The sequence below is a fragment of the Athene noctua genome, unplaced genomic scaffold (genome assembly GCF_965140245.1).
Source record: "Athene noctua unplaced genomic scaffold, bAthNoc1.hap1.1 HAP1_HAP1_scaffold_285, whole genome shotgun sequence".
Taxonomy (NCBI): Eukaryota; Metazoa; Chordata; class Aves; order Strigiformes; family Strigidae; genus Athene; species Athene noctua.
The window spans coordinates 50,753-78,709 of record NW_027437746.1 but is presented as its reverse complement, the minus strand read 5'-3'; the positions used below and the strand labels follow the sequence as shown (position 1 = coordinate 78,709).

Genomic DNA, 27,957 nt, shown 5'->3' with positions numbered 1-27,957 from the left:
ATGGTGAAGACACTCAAAAGCGTTACAACTTTCGACAGAGGAAAACTGTTCAGCGCTATCAAGCTCCGATGGCAGGTACGTTATATGCATAGTTCCTCTTCAGACTAATTTCTTGCGTATGAGTGAGGTTTTGTGGAATGAAAATATATATACACACACTCCTATTTACATTTCTTACCTTCATTCTGCAAGTAAATTTTATTAAATACATGTATCCTGTGCACATGATCTTTCTTTGCCATTTGTCATACTTACTGTTGATTTTTGGTAAAAAAATTACCTACATATCCTTCGAAGAACAGTAATTAAACACACTTGATAATCTTCCCCTTGTGTTCTTCAGTTCTCCTTAAAAAGCAGGTATGTGTTTTTTGATTTATACTGTGCACTGATTCACAAAAAATGAAATCCCCTTCCCAAATCACTTGCAACTTCTTCTGAAATTAGAGATGGGTGAAACACATCATGTTTTCTGCCTCCTTCACTATCCTGCTTTCTCTTAAACTTGTCTGTAACATTGTTCTAAATTCTTTGCTTTCAACAGAACCGGAAGAGCATAAGATGTATTTTTCAGGCCAGTCACAAGGGTCTTCCAGAAGAAATAAGAGGTTGGTGTATAGTTCTTCTATTGAATAGTGATAGTTCTTCTTTATCAATAGTGCCGTCAGTCACATTATTGAATGAAGCTTTCAAGGGTTTCTGTATTGGTGGTAATTACAAGTTAATAGTAGGATTATCGATGTGGTCTGAGGGTATAAAGACAACGAATGTTGGGGGGGAGGCTATACTTTTTATTAGCCATTAGATTTTTTAAAAAGGGATTTTTACTGCCTTTTTACTGATGCTACCTAATCACTGATAAGGTGATTATGGAGGTTGTGGCAGAGATTGTGGAACTGAGATTCTTTTATTGTGGAATTGAAGCCAGCATATCTGTCTGAAAATCATAGACTATTTAATCTTGAGAGATACAAATTATTTTCTTAAAATTGATGATAATAGAGGGAGAACCTGTATGGAAGTTTTAATTTTTTGTTGATCACTCAAATACTGATTCCTCTCTGGAATCAGTTAATTTTTCCGTAAGAAACTGTTCTTAAACAGGAAAAGTGCTAAATGAGTTTATAAATTGCAATAGTAATGACAAAGGGATTTTGGATCCTGTAACCAGTTAGAGCATGGAGAATGGGGTCTCTTGCTAGATAGGAAGCGCTTTGTTTTGCATCCTTGAAAGCAGACAGTTATGGAAGGAAGGGGTTTTGAAGACAAATTTTTAAATAAGTTAAAAAGGATTATGTTTCCCAGAGTGGATACATAATGCTAAGTGAGGTTCTGTTTGTGTGTGTGAGAAAGATTGGACAAAATGAGTAATCTGTTTATGAAATTTTGTGAACTGGTTAAACATTTTACCTTCCAAAGAAAAACTAAATTTTGCTGTCACAAGGAAAGTCATGTAATGTAACTTGAAATCAGATTCATTCATAAGAGTGAAACGATCTGGAAACTTAATAGATCTCAAAGTAAATTCTGCGATAGAATTCACTTAGATTTCAATATGACTTAGTGCGTACTTCAGTTTGGTTACTTGCTTGTTTCAATGTATGCAGACGGAGACAGGCAGTCCACGACAGTGATTCCTCATCCTCATCGTCATCTGAAGATGAAGAGCAGTTTGAGAGCCATAGGAAGAACACCCATAACAGAGATTTAAGAAGGTTAATGAAATTGGAGAATCTGGGAGGAGTTTGCATCTGCCTAACTGTGAAATGTTATCCTCTTCCTCTTGTGCACTTTCTAAACTGTCGCAATATCTAATCACATCTGTTGATAGTGACAACTGTAACTGGACTCTCTAAAACTGGATTTTTAGAATTGATTTTTAAGAAGCAATTTGATCTCTAGGTGGGAATGGTGGGAGGAACACTTATATCATGTTTTAATTACTGTGCTTTACAGAGGTTTATTCAGAAAGAAAACCACTGTAAAAAAAAAAAATGTTATAAATAGAGGAAATGACTGAGGTTTTGTTACATAACAAATGCTCTAGAAGAACTATTTTAATGACGGTTTAACAGATAAGTTTTCAGCCTGATGTCTTTCAGACATGTGTGTCTTCTGGCACATATATCGTAAAGTCCTCAGCAAGTCCCAGCACTGGTGGACAGCCTTCATCATGTTAATCCACACTGAAATAAGTATCCCCTTGGGCTGTAACTTTTTGAATGTAAAATCTTTAAAAGATGTCAGTGTATTTTAGGGGGTTCTTCCATCACACGAGTCAAGGTCAGTTCATGGTCTCCATGTACAGCATAGCTGTTTCTTGCATTCATACTGGCGTGGATATTCGTAAGTGCTAAGAGTTGTTAAAATAATTAATGCTTTAATGTCTGGAGTGACCATTTTCCTTTATTTACTTATGGATATTAAATGTAAACCCATTTGAAGGAACATTTAACTATTTAGGAAGTTTCTGGTAATTCGTGAGGTTTTTGTGCATTCACTTCCCATCATTATAAAAGCAAAAATCTTCTAGCTGCATCGTAACTTAGAAAGCGCCTTTCTCTTTCTCCTTAATTCAAAACAGGTGTCTTCCACTAAACTTTGGGAAAGATATGTTGAAGAGAATTCACAAGGATCGAATGAAGATTGGAACAGGTCTGTCTGATGGTGATCCAATGCAAACAGATGGTCTGGTAAGTATTTTTAGTTCATTGTGTCAGTGAATTGTTTACAGGGCTTATAAAAGCTTTCAATAACGTGCTGTCTACAGCTACCTTGGTTAACGGTTTTTCTCGAGCAATTTGAAACTGCCCAGAATGTTACATTTGTGCTGACATGTGATTTCTGATGGAACCTTATTGTGGGTGCAGCTTTCTTTAACATGCAAAAATGTGTTCTACTGAATTTATTTTTAGGTACGATTTGATGGTGTGGGTGGTCTTTCCGACCACATTGCAGCTTTAAAGGAGATGGTCATTTTTCCACTGCTTTACCCAGAAGTCTTTCAGGGATTGAAAATTCAACCGCCAAGGTAACAGACATTGCTTGAAACTATAATTCACTTGTTTTCCGTAGAATATTTGACGGAGGTATCAATATATTTACATGCTTCAAAATTTTCAGTGATGTTGATGAGGATTTTAGCAGTAGCAAAAAGTAATTTCTTGAAAATGGATAGAATCCAGAATACGTGTGGGCTCAAAGATTTAGTTTTTGGTGAGAATACACTTTAAAGGTGTCTTGCCTTTAAAAGGTGGTGTTATGTTGTTTTTGAGTGCTATGTACAAGTCAGCTTAATTAGTTTACAAGCAAGGAGGAGTTAATTATTGGTAGTCATGTGTGTTGCTTGGAAGTCGTCCACTTGTCTCTCCCACTGACTCTTTGGTTGTGTGTTTTTTTTTTTTTTTCAAGTGCTCAAGTAGCAATTTTACAATTGATAAGACTTGCAACTAGAACCTTGCAGTGTGTGTTTGTGTTCGGGCTAAAATAAGAATGTGTCCACTTCTTATACAGCTAAATTAGTTCTGCATTATGAGATGAAATTATTAGAGATCTAGTTGTTAGCTTTATATGCTCTTCGTCAGCAAAACTCGATCACGGACATTGAAATATGACTTTAAATTCTTTGCTTTCAGGAACTTAAAACTATTGCAAATAATCAAAATAAAATCTCTCAGTGTTTTGCTTCTTTCTTCATTGGAATTCTCTTTGAAAGAGCAGTGTATTAGTTTTTTTAGATGAAGAGTATGTTTATCTGGAAATGCAGAATATCCTCCCAGCTTTAGAGTTCCTCCTCATTTATCATCAGCAATGGATGGTCTGGGAGTCCAAATCCAGTAACTTAAAGCTTTTTGAAGGAGAATGAAATGCTTTACTACCAAATCTTGATTCTTGTGAAAACAAGAACGAATATGCAGTGCATCACTAAAAACTGAACTGGTGATTCATGTTAGAGCCCCGTCTCATCCTTCACTGAAGTTTGTTCTTGTTTGGTTCCCCCGTGCTGTAACCACCCCTGTTGGTTTGTCATCAGTTTTGGAAGTGTCCTTGTGGATCTTTTCTCAGGGTTTTGTACATCTGTGTTATATTCTTTATTCATTTTGTTTGCTGCCTTGTTGAATTGTGCAGGAACACAAAACTTCCATCCAATTTGTCTTTTCTCACACTTCAGCTGTTACTGCTGTTGTATAGATGAAATCTTTTATTTAGGAGAGAAGAGTTGTGCGTTTTAGGGATGGGGGTTGTAATGTTTTTTTTCTTAAATCTTTTTTTTTTTTTTTGTAATTGCAGAGGCTGCCTATTCTATGGTCCGCCAGGGACTGGGAAGACACTGGTGGCTCGTGCACTTGCTAATGAATGTAGCCAAGGTGGCAGGAGAATAGCCTTTTTCATGAAAAAAGGTGCTGACTGCCTGAGTAAATGGGTGGGTGAATCTGAACGAGAGCTTCGTATGTTATTTGATCAGGTAAGGTTGAAATGTGCTATGTGTTCTGAGCTGTAACTGTAATTTTCTGTGGTGAGTATTTTTAAGAACAGTTCACTCTTTTTTGTGTTTTGTCAGTTCCTTCCACTAAAATGGGATTGCCCGTGTTTCCTTTTTCAGTGGGTTTTTTTAGGGGCTTGAAATCTTGAGGTGTACTGTGAAAGATTAACAAACAAGAAAACCTCGCAAAGCAAACGCCCACCCTCTGCCACAAAATAAAACAAAAACGCACCACCAAACTTTCCCCCCCCCAAAAAAAACCAGCCACAAAAAGGGTTTCAAGAGGCAAGAGATATGAATCATAGAACAGAATCATTCAGGTTGGAAAAGACCCTTGGGATCATGGAGTCCAACCATCAGCCCTGCTCCACGAAGTTCTCTCCTACACCATATCCCCCAACATCTCATCTAAACAACCCTTAAACATATCCAGGGATGGTGACTCCACCACCTCCCTGGGCAGCCTATTCCATTGTCTGACCACTCTTTCTGTGAAAATTTTTTTCCTAATGTCCAGTCTAAACTTCCCCCATTGGAGTTTAAAGCCGTTCCCCCTTGTTGTGTCACCTGTGAGAAGAGACCAGCACCAACCTCTCTACAATGTCCTTTCAGGGAGCTGTAGAGAGTGATGAGGTCTCCCCTCAGCCTTCTCTTCCTCAGACTGAACAGTCCCAGCTCCCTCAGTCTCTCCACACAGGATTTATTCTCCAGGCCCTTCACCACCCTCATTGCCCTCCTCTGCACTTGCTCCAGCACCTCGCTGTCTCTCTCGTATTGAGGTGCCCAAAACTGGACACAACACTCCAGGTGTGGCCTCACCAGTGCAGAGCACAGGGAGACTTTCACCTCCTTATGATATGGTGGCTTTAGATCAGAGGGAGAAAGATACAGGCTAAAAGCACGGTCATTCAAATTCATAATGGAAGCTTGCTTCCAGAACCTGTAATTGAATTAAGTCCCGGCTCTGTTCTCAGTGGTTGCCAAAGAGCTGTAAAAAGTACTGGTATGATTTGTTTCCTATCACCCAGTCTCAGGGGGGCTGACATAGGCTGCTGTCTTCTGTTACTCATGGCACTTACTCCATTTGCTCAATTAGTAGAGATCCCTGATGCTAGTCTGAAGATCTAGTTCTAGTGACCTTCCAACCATAACGTTTTTCATGCATTTTCTCTTTAAAATAGTGCTGGTTTACTTCTGTCAGCATTCCTGTGTTTTCATTCCAGGCCTACCGGATGCGACCCTCAATTATTTTCTTTGATGAGATAGATGGTCTTGCTCCTGTGAGGTCCAGTAAGCAAGACCAAGTTTACAGGTAGTACATTTTTTGTACCTACATAGAAACTGCTTGATCTTTGTGAAAAGAAGATCACAACCTATTTAACTTTGTGACACATTCATTTATCCTGAAAACTAGTAATACAGTGCTACTAAATTTCCGTTGATTTTTAAACAATAGTTGGAAACAATTCACTAAGCTTGAGATCAGCACAAGGCTTGTGTTACCTTATCTATTTTTTGTATGTCTTCAAATGAGTCACTAATCTGTTAAAAATCAACTAAAAGCTTATCCTTTTGGGGTGATCGTTGGAGAAGGCCATGTAAAACATAACAGAATTTACTAAACCAGTGAATTAAAATTATATCTTCCTGTTAGCTCTCTTGTTTCAACACTTCTGGCACTCATGGATGGCTTAAACAGCAGAGGAGAGGTTGTGGTAATCGGAGCCACCAACAGACTGGATGCCGTAGATCCCGCTTTACGAAGACCAGGACGCTTTGATCGAGAGCTCCTCTTCAGCTTGCCAAATAAAGAGGTAAGAACTTAAACTGTCTTAATGCTAATGTAGCAGAGTCCATCTTTATAACAAAACGATGTAACAATGCAGTATCACGGAGCAGTTAAAATCAAAACCGGTATTGTACAACGTGGACGAAAGAGGGATATCTGGAGAGACTGTCTTGTACTGTGGAGGGCAGATCTGATACTTGAATATTTATGATTAAGTTCTGTAATTAGTTCTGGTTTCACTGTGACCAGCCAAGAAAATGGGATGCTTCTATCAAATGTTTAAGAAAGATTGAATGTATGAATTGGCTACAAATTACTGCTATCTCATCTTGGAAATGAAAGAAATGGTGTGCACACAAGAATTTCATTTTTGATAACAAAAACCTTAACCAGGGTGCAGGAGTGAATGCAAAATTTCCTGTTGCCAAAGCAGTTCATGCTTGCTTACTTATTTAATTCACTTGGGCACTTTCACCCTGAATTGTTCTTGCTCTTGGTTTGTGAAGGGGTAGCAGCTCTTCTGTGTTGGATTGTTCCCAGGCTGGGTATCCTGGGAGAGGTACTTATTAACAGGGATTTGGACAAAGGGGTGAAGGACGCTGCACAGGTGGAGGGCTTGGGAAGCTTCTAGCTCAACGGTGATAGCTAAGCAATGAAAGTATTATAGCAACCAAATAATAATAATATCATTCTAATTCTATTATAATTATTTAATTACAATATTATAGCAACCAAAACATATTGAAAGGGTGACGACAGCGTGCAAAACTGGAAGGCTGGTTTTGTGTTTTCCCTCTGGCTGTCACTGACACTTCTTTTTCTTTTATTAGTGCTTTTTGGAAAAAGGATAAAACACTTACTGGATTGAAGGCTGGTGAAAGTGCACTAAACAGTGTATTTAAAACAAACATGTGTCTCCAGTTTTTACCTGCTCTCAGCAACAGGAGAGGGGGCACCATGAAACAAATCAAATATGCTACTCCCTACTGTGGAAATCTAGAAATCTGCCCTAATTAAACTATGTACCAGGAAATACTTAAATGAAAGTCTTGCTAATTGGAGATGAGGATAGGCAACATTTGACACTTTCTGGATCAGTGACAGTAGTTTGAGTCATAATTATTATTCTTTGTTACAATTGTAGCAATTTGAAATGTTGTGCTAGGACTGTTTTCCTTGAATGCATCTGCAGAAAAGCAAATTTGATGAACTAATGAGACTGTCACCATGAAGTTTTGCTGAATTTGAGAGAATTTTCTTTGGTCAAAAATCTCTGTTTGCAAATAATTTAGTTATTTTTTCGCTACAGGTTCTTCCTTAGGACCATTAGGTCTTCTACTTGTGGAAACTTACTTTTTATGGAAGCTATAAATGCATTTGATTTCACTGCAGACCCCCAGGAAGAGTTTAATGTAACAAGTTGAGAATGATTAAATATTGTGCTTGAAAAAGCAGAGAGCATATTAACTGAACTTTAAAATTCTTAGAAGTTTAGTAGAGAAGAGAATTATTTGTATTATTGTGAGGTTTTTGGGGGTTTTGTTCTGTGGTTTTGAGTTTTTTTTTAAGAAAAAACCTGGGACAAACTAAAAGGCAACCATTCTGTTTCCAGTCTAGAAAAGAGATTATAAAGATTCACACGCAAGGCTGGAACCCTAAGCCATCGGACAGATTTCTGGAAGACCTAGCTGAAAAATGTGTTGGTAAGTTTGAAAACTAAGTGAGTTACTGTATGTGACTGAGCCCCAAGGAATCTGGGCTTGTGTCAGGCGCTACCCCAGCTCTTGTGCCTTGCCTGCAGAGTGAGGCGGTGAGGCAACTGGCACGTCTAGGGAGCAAATAACGACAATGTCAGATGCTTCTTTTCTTTTGATTTTATTTTGTCTGTCAGAATGTTGAATGGGGTTTGGGCATCTTCCTTGGGAGCAAAGTTTTGACTGTGATGCTGCTTCATAAGTGCAGGATATCAAGCTGCAAACCACATAACAAAATTTCTCCGCAGTGCAGTCACTCTAAATTCTCTCTTAACCAGTTAATGTTGGGCTGTATACAGAGTCTTTCAGGGTTGCACTTTAGAAACCTTGGCCTTTACTTCTGTGTCACCTGAAACTGACCTAACGTGATTCTTGTTTTGTTTATTAGGATACTGTGGTGCTGATATTAAATCGTTATGTGCTGAAACTGCCCTCTGTGCTTTGCGTCGCTGCTATCCTCAGATATACAAAAGTGATGAGAAACTGCAGTTAGATATCAATTCTATTAAAATAACAGCAAAGGATTTTGTCGTGGCTATGAAGAAGATTGTTCCATCTTCACAGAGGGCTGTGACTTCACCTGGGCAACCGCTACCCCCTATTTCAAAACCACTGCTTGAAAACACCCTAGCAGAAATTTTACAAGCCTTACAGAAAGTATTTCCCCATGCAGAGACTGCACTAAAGGAGAACCAACAGCAAGGTACAGCAAGAACATCCACTTTAAAATTCTGCCAGGGCAAAAGTTCTGGTTTGTGCAGTCAACATAGGCAAACCTCTCAGCTGTAACGATAGTAGAATGTGATAATATGCATGTGCACAGTGCTGCATGAGAGCTGTGAATGACTTGTCGTTTGGAATAGAGCGCTGTGTGTTCTCTGCTAGAGCACCCTGTTTCTGACAGTAGCTAACACGGTATTTGTAATTTCTAGAGATGGATCTAAAGTTTAATGTATGGGGCACCTCTTTCAAAATAAATGTGTAAATGGGGAGACAAGGGTATTTTTACATGAATGCTTCTAATTCCTGTCTGAAGACTGTCAGGACCACAAGACAAGGGGTTTAAGCTAAATACTGGTTTAGGTGTCATGACTTTTAACCATAGTCTCTGAATTGAAATGTTTGTGGATCACACTGTACACTTGCACGTGAGATCAGAATGTTCTAGGAGTGGATACTTCAGGGCCTGGCTTGCATAGCATATGTCACCTCATGCTCCTGACTGTATCAGCCCTGATCAGGTTTAGTCTGTCAGTTGGTGTGAGCAAGTAAATGTATCGACTCACTCCACTCCTGATTAATGGAAATTTGTGAATAGTTAGTTGTTATGCTCATTCCTGGAGAATATTCCACCAATATTGCTCCCAGTAGGTCTGGGAGATGTATTTGCATTGGAGAAAAACAGAGGCAAAACTCCACCAGCCAAATCAAAGCAGAGAGGCTCGGGGATTGGTAATGGCATTCTCTCTCTGCTGCCCGCTTTACCTTATTTCCTCCTTCAGTGATCGGCAAGGAGCCGTATTTAGTAGGTTATTATATTCTGACTTACTAGTCCGAGACAAATGGAAGTCTGTGGCCATCGCATTCATGCACTAATTGCATGAATCGCATTAATTGCTCCACATCCAGTGGGGGAACCTCCTCCAGAAAGAAGTAGCCTTATTGGGTTTTTCACGTGTCTGGGAACTACAGAAGTTGTTCCTAATCGTCTTTATTCTAAGGAAAAAAACCTCCAAGTTTTCACCAACAGAGGGATAATAGCTTACGCAAATCACGGGATGTAGGACAGCTTTGTAGAGATCTGAATCTGTGGTAGAATGAACTCCAGAAAATAGCTTTCAGCATGTGCCCTCAAATACAAGTGGTTTCCAACACTGAGTTAGAAGCTTGATTAATGGATTAATGTGATATTGAGAGATGGACTATTGAGGAAAGTTAACAAACTTATCTTTCAGACAGTTTAAATAATATTTTAAGAGATGATGTGATTGACAGCGATGAGGAATTACCATCAATCTTTGAAGATGAGCCAACTCATAATATGCCTGATAGACAAAAGGAAAGCCTCCTCACTTTCAGCAGGTAAATGTTTATCCCCTTTATGTTTATGTTTTGAAGATGGCTGGGTCTGTAAAGAGTTTTGATGTGAAGGGCGGTAGATGAAGGAGTAAAGTGGGGGGTGTGGGGGGGTGATCAGTCTTTGCAAGACGTAAGGGTGAAGGTCCAGCTGGTTACTAATGTTATAACGGAGTACATGATCATAACCCATTAAACTGAACGGCCCGGCCCTCTTTTCCCAAGTCAGTGGTCTACAGACTATTAGAACATGATTTAACCCATGGTATTCCTTGAAAGACTCAAGACCAGAGAAATGTGCTGTCTGTCCTTCTAGCTAAAAAACTCCTATGGATTTGTGTAGCCATCTTTCGACCTTCTACCTTCCAGGAGTGTTAAACCAGTAGCAAATTATGTAGCAGAAACAAAGTTGAGAAAGGGCTCGTTAAAACACTGTGAGAAAAACATAAATGATGTCTGCGTTTTGTAACTTTCACCTACTAAATTAATGTTAATCTTTTGACATTTTACTGTGGAAGTCGTATAAGCCAACAGTTGAAAAAAGAGATTCCTGTCATCCCTGTAGTGTCAGTTATTTTTCTCACTTTCTGTCACTGTGCTGTCCAGAAAATCTTTGGACTTGCTGAGCTTGGTTAGGTCTCTAGGATCTTTGACTTCACCCAGTAAAAGTACAACAGTATTGGGGTGGAAAAATCAAATGCTTTTCACAAATGTGTTTTGTGGGAGTAAAGCAACATGACTGAGAAACGAATGCACAATTCAAAGTGAAACAATTAGAGTGGCTGAATAAAACAAATCTAAATCTTCTACGTCTTCAGTATACCGCTGTAATTTAACCGATCCAACTGTGCACTTGAGATAACAGCTAATGTGTTTCAGTGCCCATGTTATTTTTTTTTCTGAAAATATGGTTCTGCCCCTTCCTTCCCACAATCTCCAGTAACTATGGCCAAATTTCAGCTAAACTTGACAGGTGTAGAGATCTCACAGTTACTTAAACTGGTGCGTATGGGTGGTGAAGAGATCCAGACTAGTGTGTGCTGAGAGTTGTTTTCCCCCATATCAGGTTACTGATGAGTTGTCATGTGTGTATTGAGCTGGACAGTCCCCCTGTGGAATTGAAGAGCTGGTACTTAACTGAGCCCAACGAAGAGCAGACACGCTGGGGATTGGCAGGTTTTCTTAGGGGAAGTAGGGTACCTGTTTGTAATAAAATGGGCTGTGATGGTCTTCCTGATCACAGGCCAGCTTCTTATTTGCTTGAAAATGGAGAGTATTTACCAAAAGAAAAAAGTGCATAGGAAAAAAAAAAATTAACATCTGTATGCCTATTCATCACGTCCTTTTTAAACTTACTTTCTCCTTACTGTTCTAGAAATGCTCATTATCAGCCGACATCTTGCAGGCCACGGTTCTTAATAACTGGAGATTCAGGATATGGGCAAGCTTCTCATTTGGCACCTGCAGTAATACATGCCCTGGAAAAGTTTCCAGTTTATGCACTAGACCTAGCTGTTTTGTTTAGTAGCGTCACGTCTCCAGAAGAAACATGTGCACAGGTATCTGTTTCCTCTTTAATCTCCTAAAATACATGAACTGTATGTAAACCAGTAAAGTAAGCAAAATTCATTGTTAATGGAGTTGGCCTGGCTTGAATGTGCTGTTAGGTTTACTTCTGTCTGAAAATCCGCTTTTTTTTCTAGATGGGATGACACTAAGGATGTTGTACATGCCCATATTTTCCATTTCAAATTAAACAGTGAGGATGTTGTTAGCAGCTGGGGAAGATGGGAGGTGCTGCTAATAAACGTCTCATTATGGCTAGGAATCCTGCCAGACTCGGTGGGATCCAGAACGTTGTTTTCATTGCTGCTTAAGACTCTGTGCTCCCAGGAGATAGCTCTGCATCAGCCCGACTGTTTGTCGTGCACTTTCTGTAGCCACCTTTTATATTGGTAAAGCAATTGAGGTTTTAGGGAAAAGAAGTGTTTCTTTTTTATACATATACAGCTGCCCTGCTGCAGTATATGCAGTAGAAGCATTAAAATTCATGGAACCCTTGCATTGGTACTATGGTGTGGGTTCTTAACTAGAAAAATTAAATGTAAGCAGATTTAGCACTGCTTTCCTTTTTACTTGTAGGCAGGAAATCCATTTCATTGTTTGACATCACTGTATTAAAATATTCTGACCTTTAATAGCAGCTTTTCAGAGCTGTACAAGTAATGACAGACACATTTACATGGCCAGATACTCTTTAGTCGTATAAGAGGAGCAATTCCTTTCTTGTTATGTGGTGGTTGCATCTGAAGTCCTATAACCAGCATGTCTAGTCGCTGCCCAGATATACCACATGCACTTCTCATCTTGTGACAGCACTCCCAGAATACTGATAATCCCAAAGGGTGCATAGAGAAATTTGCTATGTGAAAGGACTGTTGCCACTCTCCTCATGCAGTAGGTGCATGTCTTCCTTTGTGGTTGAGGTACTACCTGTAGGAAATGGCTTGTGATCTTTCAAAGCATTGGGATCTGGTCTGATGGATCCTTTGGTAATGAGAGGCTGTGCGTGGCTGACCTATTCAGACAGGCTAAAGAAAGGTCACAAATCTTACAAAATGTACTTGAAATTATGAATTGTAGCCAGGCCTCTTCTACAGTCTCAAGCCTCATCTTCTCACATAGGTCTTTGGTTGTTCTGACTCTGCTCCAGGCTGACTTGAATATGTGCCCACTCTGAATTGAAAATGGTGTCGCTGCAGTCATGTAGTGATTTACCCAGACTAGTACATCTTGCTGAAGGGTTATCTTGTTCTCCTGCTAGTCTTGGGCACACCACCACACCAGCTGAGTTGTGAAACACTTTAGGAGTTATCTTACGCCTAGGAAGTTTTGAAATCGGTCAGAAATTCAGATCTGTTTCTATCTGCGTAGCAATGTCTATATTTGAGTCAAAGTGAAACTTTTACCTTCTTGTTAAGAAGTTGTTCTTCTGCTGGTTTGTTTTGATGTTTTGGCTTCATGTACACCGCTTTCGTAAGATAGCTTGACTCTTAGTTTGACGTACTCGTTACCCTATTCTACATGGTTTAGTTTTCTCATCCAAGCTTTTCTTTTACCAGCTGATGCGAGAAGCTCAGAGAACAGCACCAAGTATCATTTACATCTCACATATCCATTGGTGGTGGGAGGCTGTTGGACCTACATTGAAAGCTACTTTTATAACACTACTGCGGAACATTCCAGCATTTGCTCCAGTTTTGCTGCTTGCAACATCTGATGTGTGTCATGCAGATCTCCCGAACGAGGTACTTCTGTTGATATTTGTCTTATTTTTTTTTATTCACTTTCTTGTTAATTGATCAGTCCTTTAAGAACTGGAGTACTGTGCCCTGTTAAGCAAATTTACACTGTTAGTACTCAGGCACCCTATCCAGGTCTCTTAAAATTTGCTTAAATAAAACAATGCTGAAGGCATTTGTGTAAAGTGTTTTCTGAGTAAAGAGATTGACTTTGACCCAACTTTTCCACCTTCTCGCACATTCATGCTTATTAGACAGATGTATAAATTTACTTCAGATCATAATTCCAGTGACTTCTAGATAGTTAGGTATGTTCTTAGTCAAGAATATACAGTGTTTGCCATGTAAATGGGAAAAAGATATTTTTACTGAAAACACTTTTACTGAAAATGAAAGATCTTTTTACTGAAAAAATAGAGTGGTCACACCATTAATGACAGAATGTCATTTCAAATTTAAATACCTCCATAAAAATTTCAATCTCCATGTAAGTGAACGCTTTACAAATTAGAAAGCTACGTTCCAACTTCTCTAACTTGGTAGCAGATTTTCACCTGTATTCCTTAACACAATTCAGTAGGAGTACATGCGTGGCTTTCTAGACATCTGAGAGTGTGCATTAAAGAAAGGTGTTCCAAATGTGAATATGCTGCTCTGATTACTTTGTCTCAGTTACTGGGGGGGGAGGTGTGTTTGCTTAGCTAGACGGTTTTATCATCAAGGGCTTTGAAACGGTTTAACTTTCTACAGAAGTTTTTAAGCTGTTAATAAATTCCTTCTAAATTAAGTATTGACATTCCTTCCATACCTTTTGGTAGTAGAGATTGAAAAATGGGAGTAAAACTTGGAAGTATGCAACTTCAGACACCTCACTGAAATTAATTTTCAAAAAACCCAAACCGAAACACCTTACCAAAAAGCCCGCACTCATCTGCTGAACCCTGCCCATTCCTTCTGTAGTTGCCATAAAGATTCAAACTAAAGGGCAGCAAGGCAGGTAAATGCAAAATCATCAGTCTTGGAGGTGGTGAATGTCACCACTTTATCAGTGTGTCATATGGTCCCTTTGCTGGGCTTGAGCTCTAGGGGAGTTTCTTAGAGAAGATACGTAATCTGCCGTGCTAACCTATGAAAATCTAGCCTTTTAAGGCCAAGAAGATAACTTTTTCACAGTTTGTCTTATCTAGATGATTATTCGGTCTAATTTAGAAAGGTACTCATCTTTTTGGAAGAGAATATAAACTTGTGTAGCCTTCTATCTGTAATATCTTTTCTCCTCATGCTTTAGATAAAAGACTTGTTTATTAATGATTATGAAGTTTTCCAACTCCACTTGCCTAATAAGGACAAAAGAAGAAAGTTTTTTGAGGACTTAATTATAAATCAAGCTGCTAAACTTCCTGCATCAAAAGGCAACGCAGGTGAGGATATACTTCGCTAGCTGTAAGTTAATAGGTACACAGTATTTGCTGTGGTGGTAATTTTCTATCAATAATTTTCCATATGCTTGTGTTTGAGTACCATAAATTGAGTAGAAGTTTCTGATTGATTTAAGCTTGTCAGCCACTGGAAGAACTGCCTGAAGAACTGCCTGTAGCACTGCCGCCTAAGCCTCAAGAGCTGACAGAGGAAGAAATAAGACAGCCGGAGGAGCAGAAGGAGGAGATGTTGCATCACCTTAGGGTTTTCTTACGGAATGTGACTCTCAGACTTGCCGCTGATGGATGTTTCAGAGCATTTACAAAGCCTGTTAACCCAGGGGAGGTAAATGACTGTTGTCCTTTAATACCATTTTATCCGTGTGTATTCATCATTTCTCTCTGTCTATTTCTCAGTGTTTGTGTTCTCTTTATAGGAAGGTTTATCTTTGTTTTTCGGACCATACTGTTCTGGTCTTTCAAGAAGCAGGAAGTGAATTTTGCTTTTGCTGACTCCTTGAGGCTCTCGAGTGTCTGTTACTTGACTATTCACTGGACGCCCTGGGTTCCTTCTAAAATGCCATTAGAATTTTAGAATATTTTAGTCAGAAGGGACCTGTGGCAGTCATCTAGTCCAACTACCAGTTAGACCAAACATCAACACAGTTTGCTCATTAAAAGGCTTTGACGTGTAGGCGTGTTACAGCACTGACAAGCAGAGAGATCTCTTTCTTTATTCGAAACAGTATCTATAGGACTGTTTCAATAAAGTCTAAAGCTCTTTCACTGACTGTTGGTAGTTTCTTTGAGAACAAGAGTAGAAGCAGTAGTTTTAAAATAAATGTTAAGATTCTATTCTCCGTTTCATCTGGGGCTCCTCAGTATGAGATCAACCGTAAGGGCTGTATGGTTTCTTCTTCCTCCCATACACTTCTGAGTCTCTTTCTCACTGAATTTATTGAATAAGTCTAAGCCAGGGACATATACTTCCATGTCAGCTGTAGTTTTAATAGAGCTTTGAGTTTCAGCAAAGTCCTGCTCCCCTAAGCATCCACTGACTTGTTTTTCCCTTTACTTCTAGTTTCCGAGATGTGAATAATCTAAGCAAACATAGATGTCCTCACCTAAACTAGTCATTAGGCTCCTTTTATGGTCTGAGAAAAGAAATCAGCACCTCTGGGTCCAGTTAACTCATTCTAAACTAGATGTCTAGGACAGATGCTTCCATGGTGTAATTCCTGCAGCCTTTTCCTTGCCTCCAACAACAAAGAGAATCTTAGGTGGCTTCACTGAGAAAGGTTTCTTGGCTGGGATTTTCTGAAGCAAAGTGAAATGAATCCCACTCTGGGTGTCTGTTTTCTTCCCTGCCCCACACAGGCTTCTGACCTCCCTGCTGCTTTCTTTCCCTCTTCTGGTCTGTTTCTTCAAAGCCAGTTGAAGTAGCCCTTCTATTTTCAAGAAAAGAACTTGTTAATTTCTGTGTTTTCGGATGGATCGTAAATATTTGGGGTTTTTACAAAGTACTTTATTTGACTTTATTAAAATAATTAATTTTGGTAGACAATGTGTTAAATCTCTGAGCATGTTTATTTCATTTGTAGGCATCTGATTATGCCAGAGTTATTAAGCAGCCCATGGACCTGTCGACCATTCTTTCTAAGATTGACTTGCACCAGTACCTGACTGCAGAAGATTTTCTAAAAGACATTGATCTAATCTGCAGCAATGCTTTAGAGTACAACACAGCTGAAGATCGTGGAGGTGAGGATGTGTTTTTATCCTGGATTTGGAAAAATTTTAAATTTATAAATTGATAGATGTCATCCGTGGGATTAGATCATTTTAAACACCCACAGAGAGCGTTTCTTGCCAGGTTGCTAGTGTTGTAGCGTTGAACTACGTGGGTGTGAAATGGCGATAGAAGTGTTGATCAGTAACTAGTGCTTTTGCTTTAATAATTAACTCTTATGTTGGTTTATATATATATATATATATGTATATATATATAAATATATATATCTAAATATATAAATATATATATTTATATATATATAAATATATATATATGTGTGGAGATACATATATGTGGATATATATATATGTGGAAAATATTCACTGAGATAACCTTTCATAACCTACCTATGACAAGAACAAATCTTTCTAAGTAGTCAAAATAAAGGATTTCATTGGCTGGTAGAAAATACTCAGTTCTGACTGTAAAATTTCAGGTTGCCTCATTAGGCACAGAGCTTGTACTTTGAGAGATACTACATACGCCATAGTGAGGGCAGAACTGGACAAAGATTTTGAACAATGCTGTGAGGCGATTGAAGAATCTCGTAAGGAAAGAGGTATGTTTTTTGACGCTAAGGACTTTAATACTTGTCTTAGTATTTGTGACCAACAATGCAAGACACAATTCTTTGGTCTCTTCTTTCCTGCAAGGTTGTAGCTCTTCAACATATACTCCATCTTACTGCTGTGCAATGCCAAAGCAGAACTCTGTTCCTGTGTATAAGGAAACAGAACCAAAGTGTAATGAAAAAATGAAGATGCCAGCAGCACCGATAAATTCCAGTACACCCTGCTCTAAAGGCAAGTGGCATTTTATTCACACTTTCTTGGAGACGGTGTTAAAGTCAACAGTGCCTTCTCTGTTCTTATCACATAACAGGTTACTGTGATGCCTGGTTCTTCATGCCAGAGTCATCATATTTTTTAACTTGCTTCAAAATATGAGATAAATCCAGAGATCATTCATTCAGTATGGTTATGAAGGTCAAGTACAGTGGTTAGTTTACATCGTAAAATACTGGCCTTGATGGCCCAACTGACATGTAATGGCTCCTAAATTGCTACCTCTTGAAGCCAAAAATGTTGTACCTGGCAGTTGCTGAACAATCAACTAGTTCTTAGTTATATAATAACAGCACTTTTCCCTTTCCTGCCCAGAAATGCTAAACTCTATGCTCCCTCTTCCTGTGATTTCCAATTGAAGGGGGAAAGGGGAAAAAAAATAGGGGAACAATCATGATAGATATGTAAAGGAAAGATCATGATTTCCTCACTCTTCCTGTGAAAAGGACATGAAAGAACAAAGGGACTTGGGTGTCTCTGTTAAAGCACATGACATAGTGTGAAGTTTCCTGGGTCTCACTGGCATGACTGAGAATTTTGCCATTGACTTCACCCATATGCTTTGAGCGGTACTCCCTGAATACAAAGAATGGTGGCTTTTTCTGGAAGGCGAGAATGCGAATTATGTTTTAAACAAGGTTAACTGAATCAGAAAGCGTATGAGGCATAAGTGTTTACGGACAATGTTTTCTCCAGCAAATATTCCCTTAGAATTGTCTCTTTAACTCTGCCCAACACACATTTAGCTTTTGAAGTTTACAGCTTTAAAACGGATTTGAAGAAGGGCTTGTCTCCAAACGCTTTTCTGTTTATCTAGATTAATTCACGGAGTAAGACAGTAAGCAACTTCACCTAATAACCTTGCTTTGCAGTAATACTTCCTATCAAAAGTAAGAATTTTCTGCTCAAAAAATCTTGAAGCTGATGGTTTTGTGAATGGAAAAATCTAATAGCAAATTGACCTCATTAATTTGCAACTCTTTCTCTAGACACATGTAGGGAGACAGACACTGGTACTTGAGCTTCTTTGATCATTTTCCCTGTAAGTCAAGTAAGATGAGGATGCTGGATTTGGAAGGACGAACTGCTTGGGTAATGTTTTGGATTACTTTTTCTGGTATCCCTTTGTAGGTGTATCAAAAAGAAAACACAAAAAGAACAAAGGCTCTTTGGGTATCAGGGCAAAGAGGAGGAATTTTCAGTTCAATAAAGAAAATAAAGTTCCGGAAGAGCAAAATGAGGTAGAGAGCAGTGAAGAGTCTCCAGAAAAACATGTTTCTAATATACATCACGCTGAAGTTGAGCCCACACAGGATTACTCTGTGGAAGAAAATGAAAATGTACTTCGAGAACGACAGAAAAATGGGAATGAAAATAAATCTGGGGCAGAAGATGAGACATTTTTCCTTTTCACAATGCCTGCTTTTGAAAAGAAGAGTGTCGTGCTTCCTGAACCTTCAGACCTAAGAACGAACAGTGAAGTGATGGCTTGCCAAGTAGCAGACTGTTTGGAAGAAGGAAATTCAAATGGTAAGTGAAAGGTCAAACAGGTCATGTAGCTCCTTTTTATTCCTAAGAGGGTTACACTACTTAGTAGGATTTGGTCATCTTTAATGCCATTCTGTTATTGCTGCTGTATCTCCCTAGAACCAGCACTCAATGTTTCTTGCATAATGATGCCGCTCCTTTAGTTATGCTAGCCAAACTCATGGGTTTTTGCAGCTGCTGTTTTTTTGATTCTGAGGTGTGTTTTTCAAATGGCACCAAGCTGTGCTTCAAGCAGTGTGGACACAGAGTCACATGTGGAATAGAAGACATATGTCCTAAAGTTTGCAATGTAAGATGTGTTTCCTAGCCTGAATTACTTTGCAAGTTTTACCATGCAGTGCTGTAATGGCAATGTGACGATATTTTTTCCCCTGCCGCCTTCTGTAGTGCTTTTTTTTTGTGTCTGAGTTGCTGATTTTTATGGAGCAGTGACTTTTGCCAGAAAGGAAGTGAAAGTTAAGCATTTATCAGTGAAAAAATGGTAACAGTTTTGTCTCTGTCATTCCAGAAAGAACTGTGTTCCAGGTACAGGATACTTCACTGATACTGTATTCCAGATAAACAGAAATTCTGACTTAAGAAATTTGTGTCATTCCAGATTTCTGGGTATGCTCTGTAATTCATGAAAGATATTCTCCGGTCGAAGAGCAGCAGGTGATACATGTCAAGCCATCCACGGGGACTGCCACACAGCCAACGATTGTCGATTACCAGGAGTTCACAGTAAGTCTAATTTCTGTTTTGTTAATACTGAAGCGGGACATTTTGTTGCTATGAGTACAGTTGCCAATTAAATGCCAATTAAACAATGGCAATTAAAACAATATATGGGGAGGATATATAGCTTGTGAAGTAATTGAACTGGTAATGGGCTATGACTGTTGTGTTTCCACACCTGGTGTAGACTGTTGTTCTTGCTTTTGGTGAACTAAATTTTAGGAAACTGGGTTCTCTCCTCATTTTTTAATTTAAGAGGACTTGCTGAATTTTAAAATAGCCCACTGACAACCTGCTGGTACTATTGGTTAGTGATGTCCTAACAGTTTCTGTGATGGATTTGGGGGTTTTGGTTTGGTTTCTTGCAGGTTTTTATTTATTAGGAACCTGAAAAGGACCTCTATTTCTACAAGTGATGACTTTAAACCTGAAGTTAGCAGGCTGGCATAAAGCTCATCATGGCTAAAATACGAATACCTGCTTTTCTGAAATTCTTTCAAAATCCAGTGTTAGAATTTTGCATTCATAGTTACAGTGTGATAAGGATTTTCCAGTCTCTTGTAGGAGAGAAGTTGCTATCCTAGGCTACAGCTGGGGAAAGACTTAAAGATGGGCCCAGCTGCAGGGAGTAAAAGAGGTTCCTTAACATGAATTGGAGAGGGTAGAAGAAGGACCTGATCTTCAGGGAATATTGCAGTGAGGAAAATTAAGAAAATGGCTAGGTTGCAGTCCTGGAAGTTGGCCAATGCAGAGGAGGGCTGCTGTTTACCTGCCATGATGAGAAAGGGAATATTACATGGATATTTCCCCTGTTTGGGAAATTGTGGCCAGACAGGAATCCCCTTTGGTGAAGGGGCTCGTCAGCACAGTTCTGTCATGTTTTTAAGCTGTGACTTAATTTGTAGAGGTGAAACTAACTTTTTAAAGCTGGCTTCCTACAGAAGCAGATTTCAGGGAGGGGGTTTTGTTCATGTCTTCCTGTGTATGCAGAGGAGCCACATAGGTTTTTCATAGAGTCAGGGTGCTAATAATGTGCTCCAGGGTTACTGTCCACTTGGCAGGTGGTAAGTACAATAGAGCCTTTGTATATGTTTCAGCTGCAAGGAGTGACACAGTCATGCAATGCATCTGATGTGAGGCAGCCAGACTTTGACGATGGGCAGTTGTGAGGCAGTAATACTTTCATTTGGTATGGCTGCTCTGTTAAGCTAATCTTCACAGCCTCACACACCACCCAGATACTAAACAACTACAGCAGGGGAAGAAGGTGCTGCCACTCCCTTGTTCCTGTTGCTTTCCCAGAGATTATCACATTCACATCTTTACCAGAAACAACTATGTGAGAGATGGGTCATCTGCTACAGGCAGAGATACTCTACTAGTTTATCCACTCGTCAGTTTAAAGGCGGGAGCTAACGGATCTGACTTTGCTTTCTGATGTGCTTCAGACACCTGAGCAATGTGTTCTGCCAGCAGCTGTAGGCACAGTACACGTTCAGGTAATGGTGAGCCCCTAAGGATGCTTCTGTTTCCAGCTGGCACAGCTGTATCTAGAAGATCCATTGTGTGGTGCCCTGCATTGCAGAAACAGTTTCTCTCACGAAATGCAATGGTGGCTTTGCTGTGGCAGCTGCCCTACAACAAAGTGGATTGTGTCATTCCCTGCTGTTCTGGAAGCAGTTGATTCACAGTTATGATTGTTGATGTGATTCATCAGTAATAAAGTATTGTCTGAAATTTAATCCTTCCTTTTTTCTGAAGTGTGAAAAAAAACAACCTCATTTTCTCCAGTTAAATCTTGTGAGGTATTTTATCTGTTCTCTGAAGCATCACTCATTTTATTTAACAATATAAGGAAGTAGGATGTCACTTGTGTTGTGCTGTTACTGTTTAGCTTCTAAAAACATAAAGAGCCTATGCAGAGGTTCTTGCACTATTCTCAACTTGCTGTTTCCATTTTTTTCTTCAGCAACTGTTGCATTTTGTCACTGTGGCAACTGAGAACTTCAGTATATTTCAGCTGGAAAAACTCTATGCTGTTCTTAGTCACTGCATTTACCAACATCGGAAAGATTACGACAAAACCAAATTAGCGAAGGTACGTTTTTCTTGTCTTACAGCACTTTCCATCACTGTTATGCATGTGTGTGTTACGCATGTACATGTACTCTAGACATCACGCTTACTTAGCATGACTCTTTGGTGCCTAGTTACCTGTGTGACAAGACTTTTTCATTTGTCTGGAAGACATTTATCCGTATTGCAAAACCGTTGTTGTATTTGGCATAATTGTTGGCAGCTTCAGCAGGAAAAGGCTTGAAGTCAAGGGGTACACCCACACAGCCCTCTCAAAAGCAGTTAACCTCAGTCTGTCAGTAGTGCTTCTCCAGAACCTTTTTAGGGGCGGGTGGCTGTGAAATGAGGGTGCTTTTCTCAACCTGTTGCTTCCTCTTTCTCCCCTTATAGGCAGAGGTGGTGATACTTCATATAGCAGTCATTCCGTTCTTGAAAAGAAATTTAAGTATGAGACATAACAAGACTTTGAGACTCTCCTGTAGTCTCATCTTAACCTTTTTTTAACTAGTGTGACTCAAGCATCTTTAATTTGACATAAGGGGTGTTTTCTGCCTATGCTGGTTTAATGCCGAGTCAAATTCTCTGATCTCTTCCTGTAAGAGAGGCTCTCTGAGTTGTCAGAACTCAGCAGAAACCGTCCAGAGGCACCCATGGTCCCAGTCTGGCATTTCCAGTATCAAATCCATTTAGATAGGTTGGATATTCAGTCTTCAGATTCAAGATCATTGAATCCAGTTGTCTCCGAGATGCTTGTGCCTTAGAGAGATAAAATTCTTTATGCTTCTCAGTCTGCCTTAAAGAAGAGGAAGCCTCTTCTCTTTGGCCCTGGTCATCTCAATCCCTTCTTCCCACCTGGTAAAGAGTTAGAACAGACACTCCATTCTGATTGTGCAACAGTGAGGATTACTTGGATCCAGGGAGCCCATTCCTGAAATATGTGCCCGTCTTTCATCCCATAGAATGACGTAGTTTAGCATGAGAAGGGATTTATTTACGTTATCTCAGGGCTTGTGAGCTTTTGTGACTTAACATTTAATGCTTAAATTAAAAGTGACTGGGTTTCTTTGTTTTCTGCTTCTACCTTTAGCTTTAACATATATAACAATATCTCGTATTCAGAGTGACTGTGCAAATCAGTCAGGAACGAGCTCTGCTCTATGTAGAGATGGACTCTGAGGAATTACTTGTTAGAGTGCAGAAAGTAACATTTCCAGCTTTTAGCTGTGGCTTTTCAGGAACTGCCTGCTCTTTCTAACTGTTGAAAGCACTGTTGATGCAGATCCATAGAGTCTCCTTAGCCTCCTCTCTGTTTTGGATGCATAAGGGTGTGTTTGAAGCTACTAGTGGGTATAGAAAGACATTGTGGTGGTGATACCATGTGTATTTGCTAAGTATTACTAAGATTTTCATGTATGTACAGATTCTTTTTATGAAGACATAAACAGAGTTCTTAAGCATATATTCATGCTGACTGCTACTGTCTTTTTTTTCTTAATAGGAAATGAAGAAAGAAATTGCAGCCTTCAGTTATGCTCAGTGATAAAACTGATTTCAGCATACTTTGTGATGTTTTCATTCCACGTTGTTATATGTGTGTAATTCAACAAAGGTTACTTCTGCATATTTATACATATATTATATAGATCTTAAAATTTATTAAGAAAGTCTTTTAAGTGCTTTGATAGTTTTGTCCTATATATAGAAATGTACATATATGTGGCATACTGCTGTGATTGCCTTTGGAATGCTGCAGATCTGAATATCTCCCAGATAATTTCAGTACCTTTCTTTAAAAGAAAACAGTTGAAAAGGTGATATGCTTTTATCACTGTTTTCCACATTGTGGGAATACATTTTTCTGAAATAATCTGTGGGGTTGTATAGTCCATGGCTTATTACATAAAGGTTTAAACCACGTCTCATTTTGGTATATGAAAAGTAAATCCTTTAGAAACCTCTTCACACATTTCAGAGGGAGGGTTTTTTTAATTACCTGATAGCACCTTAAGTGGTTTTCATAGAGCAACAACCTGAAGAATGTGGGAGAAACACTCCTTCCACAAATGTAAGAACTTCTGCTGTGGCCTATTTTTGCCAGTCAGAATAGCCTAACTTGAAACAAAGCAAGATTTACCACTCTAACTTTCTAAGGTAAAGTTTATTCTTGCTTGTAATGACAATCTTGATACTGGGGAGTAGCATTTTAATAGAAATTGCTAGTTGCAGATGAGGTGATCTTGTAGTTGAATTAATTTGTAACTATTTTTCTAGTAACCTGGAGAGAATTGTATCTCCTTATTACGTAGAAGTGAATATATTGTTCGTGATAAATATATTTAGAATAAAAGCAAAGCAATAGCCCATTTTGAAGATTTATGACTCTTCAAACCAGCACATTTCTCAGTTAATTGGACAGAGTTATTTTTTTTAAATTAATATTAAGATAGGCAAAGCTTAATTTTATGAGAATAAAATTTTGTATCAGTTGCAATAAAATAGGTGGCACTAGACTTTGCTCTTGTGTTAATGTCATCTCACATACAGAATGTCTGGTGATAGTGAATGCCTAACTGCAATCCCTCTGTGTGTGTTTGGTTTCTTATGTTTTAGCTTTCTTTTTTTTTGTTTCTTTCTAGTGTGTTTGTCCAAACCTACACAGAATTTTTTCATCTATCTGTGTTGTTTGGATGAGTATTGATAAAAAATGAATCCCCTTGTTGGGTTTTTTTTGTCTGCTCTACCTACTTTCATCGCAAAATAATTTTTATCATTCAAAACCTTACCCTTAAAAACCACTGTGAGTCTGAAGACTTCAAAATAAGGACTGTATGTGAGCAGCTTACCCCCATCTTGCTGTATTGGTTATACAGCAAAGGCAAGTCCAGGAGGAAGAAAATCGACACTGAAAACTTGCATTTCAGTGTAATGTGTTCCATTGGAAATGTAATACAGGAGTTAACGTCATTTTTCCTTCTCTTGGTCTCCACCTTGGCTGCTGTCACCGATTCTCGATGGGACTGTGGGGGTGGTTTGCCGACCGTGTTCCCCAAGATTACGCTTGGAAAAACTGAACGGGAGTGACTGGAAATGAGGAACCAGGAACATTACTGGGATTGGAACTTTTGCTCTTCCAAGCTTTGATCAGACTCCTTCCTGTTGCCAGTCTCAACAGGATACTGTACCTATGCAGTTTTAAAAAAAAAATTATAATGGTGTAAATCTTGATCTTCCATGACCAATGGTTAACTCTTTAACAGTTCCCATAAGCCACCTCTTTCTCTTTCTCAGGGAAACAATCACATTTTACTGTCCGAACTAAAAAGGCAAAGAGTGATGAAAGAGTACGTATAAACACAACATTTTTGAGAAGCAGGCAGGGGGAGTTTAATAAATATTGACTAAAATATCTAGGTATGTACTAAAGGAAAAGGTCCCCTTTCTCCAAGTTCTGTAACAAGACGGAAAAAAAATAAAATAACGGGTGTGTGTTTTTTTCCTCAGAGTCGTTCCCTCTGCGCTCCTCGCCCCTGGATTGGGTCTGTGGAGCCTGCGGCAGTGTTCTCCCTCAGCGACAGCTCGGGGCGCCTGAGGGATGCTCGGGGCTGGCGGTGGCAAAGCCGCTCTCCCGGGGCTGCAGCCGACGCGGTCCTCAGCGCCCGCCTGGGTGTGTGGCGGGAGGGTGCTGTGATAGGTGGTAAGCTGACTGTTCATCAAATTCAGCAAACTGTAGTATGAACTATTGCATATTGTGTAATACTAACAACAAATGCTTAATTGAACTAACCTGATAGTGTAAAAAAAAAAAAAGTGACAGGAAGGAGGGGGGGGGACAACAAGAGAAGAAGCATCTGTATGTCAGAAGATGTGGAGAATTGCAGGCGCATAATTGAATAAAACAGGAGGATGTTCACGACCATGAATCTCATTATGCAAAGAGATTACTGGGCCTAGACTGATAAGAACACTACAAACTCAAGAGGATCATCACATTCCAAGCTACACCGTGAGGAGGACCTACAGCCTTCCTCCCAGAAGACCACCCCCCACGATTTGAAGACCCCTGACCATAGTTTTAACAACTTCTGCGCAAGCCTAAAGGACTGATAAGCTAATTACCATATGAAGCGGGAGTAGGCTGGTTCAAGTAATGAATATGTATAGGTGTATAATGACTATGTAATACTTTGTAGTATAAGATTGAAACAGAGTGCCCTGGAGGGTGCGGTCCGTTGTTGGAGCAGGAGACTCCCCGGCCGCCCAGCGCTGTTTTGCTTGTTGCCGCTTGCTAAATAAAGAAATTGGGAACTCTGACTCAGCCAGTTTTAAGAACTCAGTTCATAACGGGTGCCAGCGCGGAGCCGAAGTTTGCCGGCGGAGGAGCAGGCTGCGAGGGCGCCGCTGCCGCCCGGCCACTGCCGGCCCGTCGCCCCCGTTCTTCCCTGCCGCAGCCGCTGCGCGCCGGCACCTCGTCGGGAAGAAGGGTGAGGGGACGCCGGCGGCCTGCGGGCTGCGGCGCCGGGGCAGGTCCCCCACGGCCGGCCGCTCCTCGGCGGGGCCGGGCCGCCCTCCAGCGGGTGTCTGCCACCTGATGGGCGGGGCGGCGGCAGGGCAGCTCTGGCCCCGCTCCCTGCTGGGGAAGCCGGGGCACCGGCCGCGGCTGCCCGACCGCCCCATGCACCCGCCCCGGGGCGGCGAGGCGCCGGGAGGATGCGAGCGGGCGCCGCGGGAGGCGGCGAGGCGAGGGCCCGGGCGGGCGGCGGCGCTGGGAGTTCCCGGCTCACCCGCCGCCCCCCGCCCCAGGAGCGGGGCGGTCGTCGGTGAAGCGCAAGATGGCGGCGCGGCCGCGAGCGGAGGTGGCGGGCGGGCAGGCCGGCGGGCGGGGCGGGCCGAGGGGCGAGGCGGAGCGGCGCCGTCAGGCAGGGGCTTGCGTCTCCCGCCGGCCCGGGCGGAGGGGCGGCTCTTGTCGCTAGAAGGTGGGAGGGCGACCCCCCCGCCCGGGGAGGCGTGCTCCCCGCACGGCCCCGCGGGCCGGGTGCTCTCCCGGCGGCGGCAGGGCAGCGACGGCGGGTCCTGCCCGGCGGGGGGGCCGGGCCGGGCCCGGCGGGGGCTGCCGCCCCGCTGCCGCCTGCGGGGTGGGCGCGGTGGGTCGGCCGCGTCCCGCCCGCCTCCCTATTGTCTGGGGCTGCGGGCGAGCGGCCGGCGCTGTCCCCGCGGCCGGGAGGCGGTGGCGGCGGGGGGTGTCGCCGGCCGGGTGCGGCGGGCTCCGGGCTGCCTGCGGGGGGAGAGCCGGGGCGTAACTTCGCAGCGGACTGCTCCGTCCCTCCCCCGGCCCGGCCCGCAAGGGGATTAAACCCCTTCGAGCCCGACGACCGTCTCTCACCCCTGCGCTTCCCTTTGCTCGCCGCAGGGCGGAGGAAGATTCGGCGGACTCGCCCGCCAGAAAGGAGAGGCAAGCAGTTCAACCCCGGGGCGCCCGCAGGAGCTGGCGAGTTCCCGCCCGGTTTCCCGGGCTGCGTGCCCCTGCCGGCTCTCGGGCTGACGGACCGACCGACAGACAGACTGACAGCAGCCGATGAGCCGTGAAGTGCTGGCTCGGGAGTTGTCTCGCATCCCGTGGCGTTGCGGAGTGGGTGCGAGCGTGGAGGAACAGTGCGGTGTCTGTGCAGGCCAGGTTGGGAAAGATGTCTGGCTTGTTCTTCTGGGGGTGTCTGGGTCTTGGGGCGCCTTCTGATGCTCGGCTCTCCCCTAGATCAGGATGAGCAGCACGGGAGATCAACACCGACTTCAATAAACCGTGTATGGCGGCAGTTCTGGATCTCTGACAGGGCTCAGAGTATCTGCAGTAGTGACCGTTATCGGGTAGGTATTTGTGCTTGATTTCCAAGCTGCTTGGACTTGTTGGTAGGTCAAAGTTTACTTTGCCCCGTGTCACGTGAAATAGTGAAGGCTGAGATGTCTCTTGGTCTGCAAGCTGGAATAGGTGCCGCTTCTACACTGGATAAGTAGGGAGAGTGTACTCGGCGTGTCGAAGTGCATATAAACATTGTATAAATAAAAAGTGCATTTTGTTATGAAACTTGTTACGTGAAAACAAATACTCTGTTAAAGATAGGAGTGAAAAAAAGAATGTGAAAAGCTGTGCTCTTGGCTTTGACCA

General features: G+C 41.3%; 1 protein-coding gene across 1 annotated transcript; it reads left to right on the top strand.

Moving 5' to 3' along the window:
* LOC141955513 (ATPase family AAA domain-containing protein 2-like) lies at positions 1-27,383 on the top strand. Its single transcript, XM_074895236.1, has 25 exons — positions 1-75; positions 545-608; positions 1,577-1,715; positions 2,585-2,693; positions 2,916-3,031; positions 4,291-4,465; positions 5,707-5,795; positions 6,138-6,297; positions 7,885-7,975; positions 8,415-8,729; positions 9,982-10,108; positions 11,478-11,661; positions 13,225-13,410; positions 14,693-14,825; positions 14,960-15,168; positions 16,424-16,583; positions 17,051-17,173; positions 17,268-17,417; positions 18,591-18,989; positions 19,606-19,730; positions 21,694-21,822; positions 22,191-22,245; positions 25,089-25,141; positions 25,302-25,494; positions 27,208-27,383. Exons 1-25 carry the CDS (start codon positions 1-3, stop codon positions 27,381-27,383), a joined length of 3,735 nt encoding a protein of 1,244 aa, XP_074751337.1.
* The last annotated feature ends 574 nt before the right edge of the window (positions 27,384-27,957 follow it).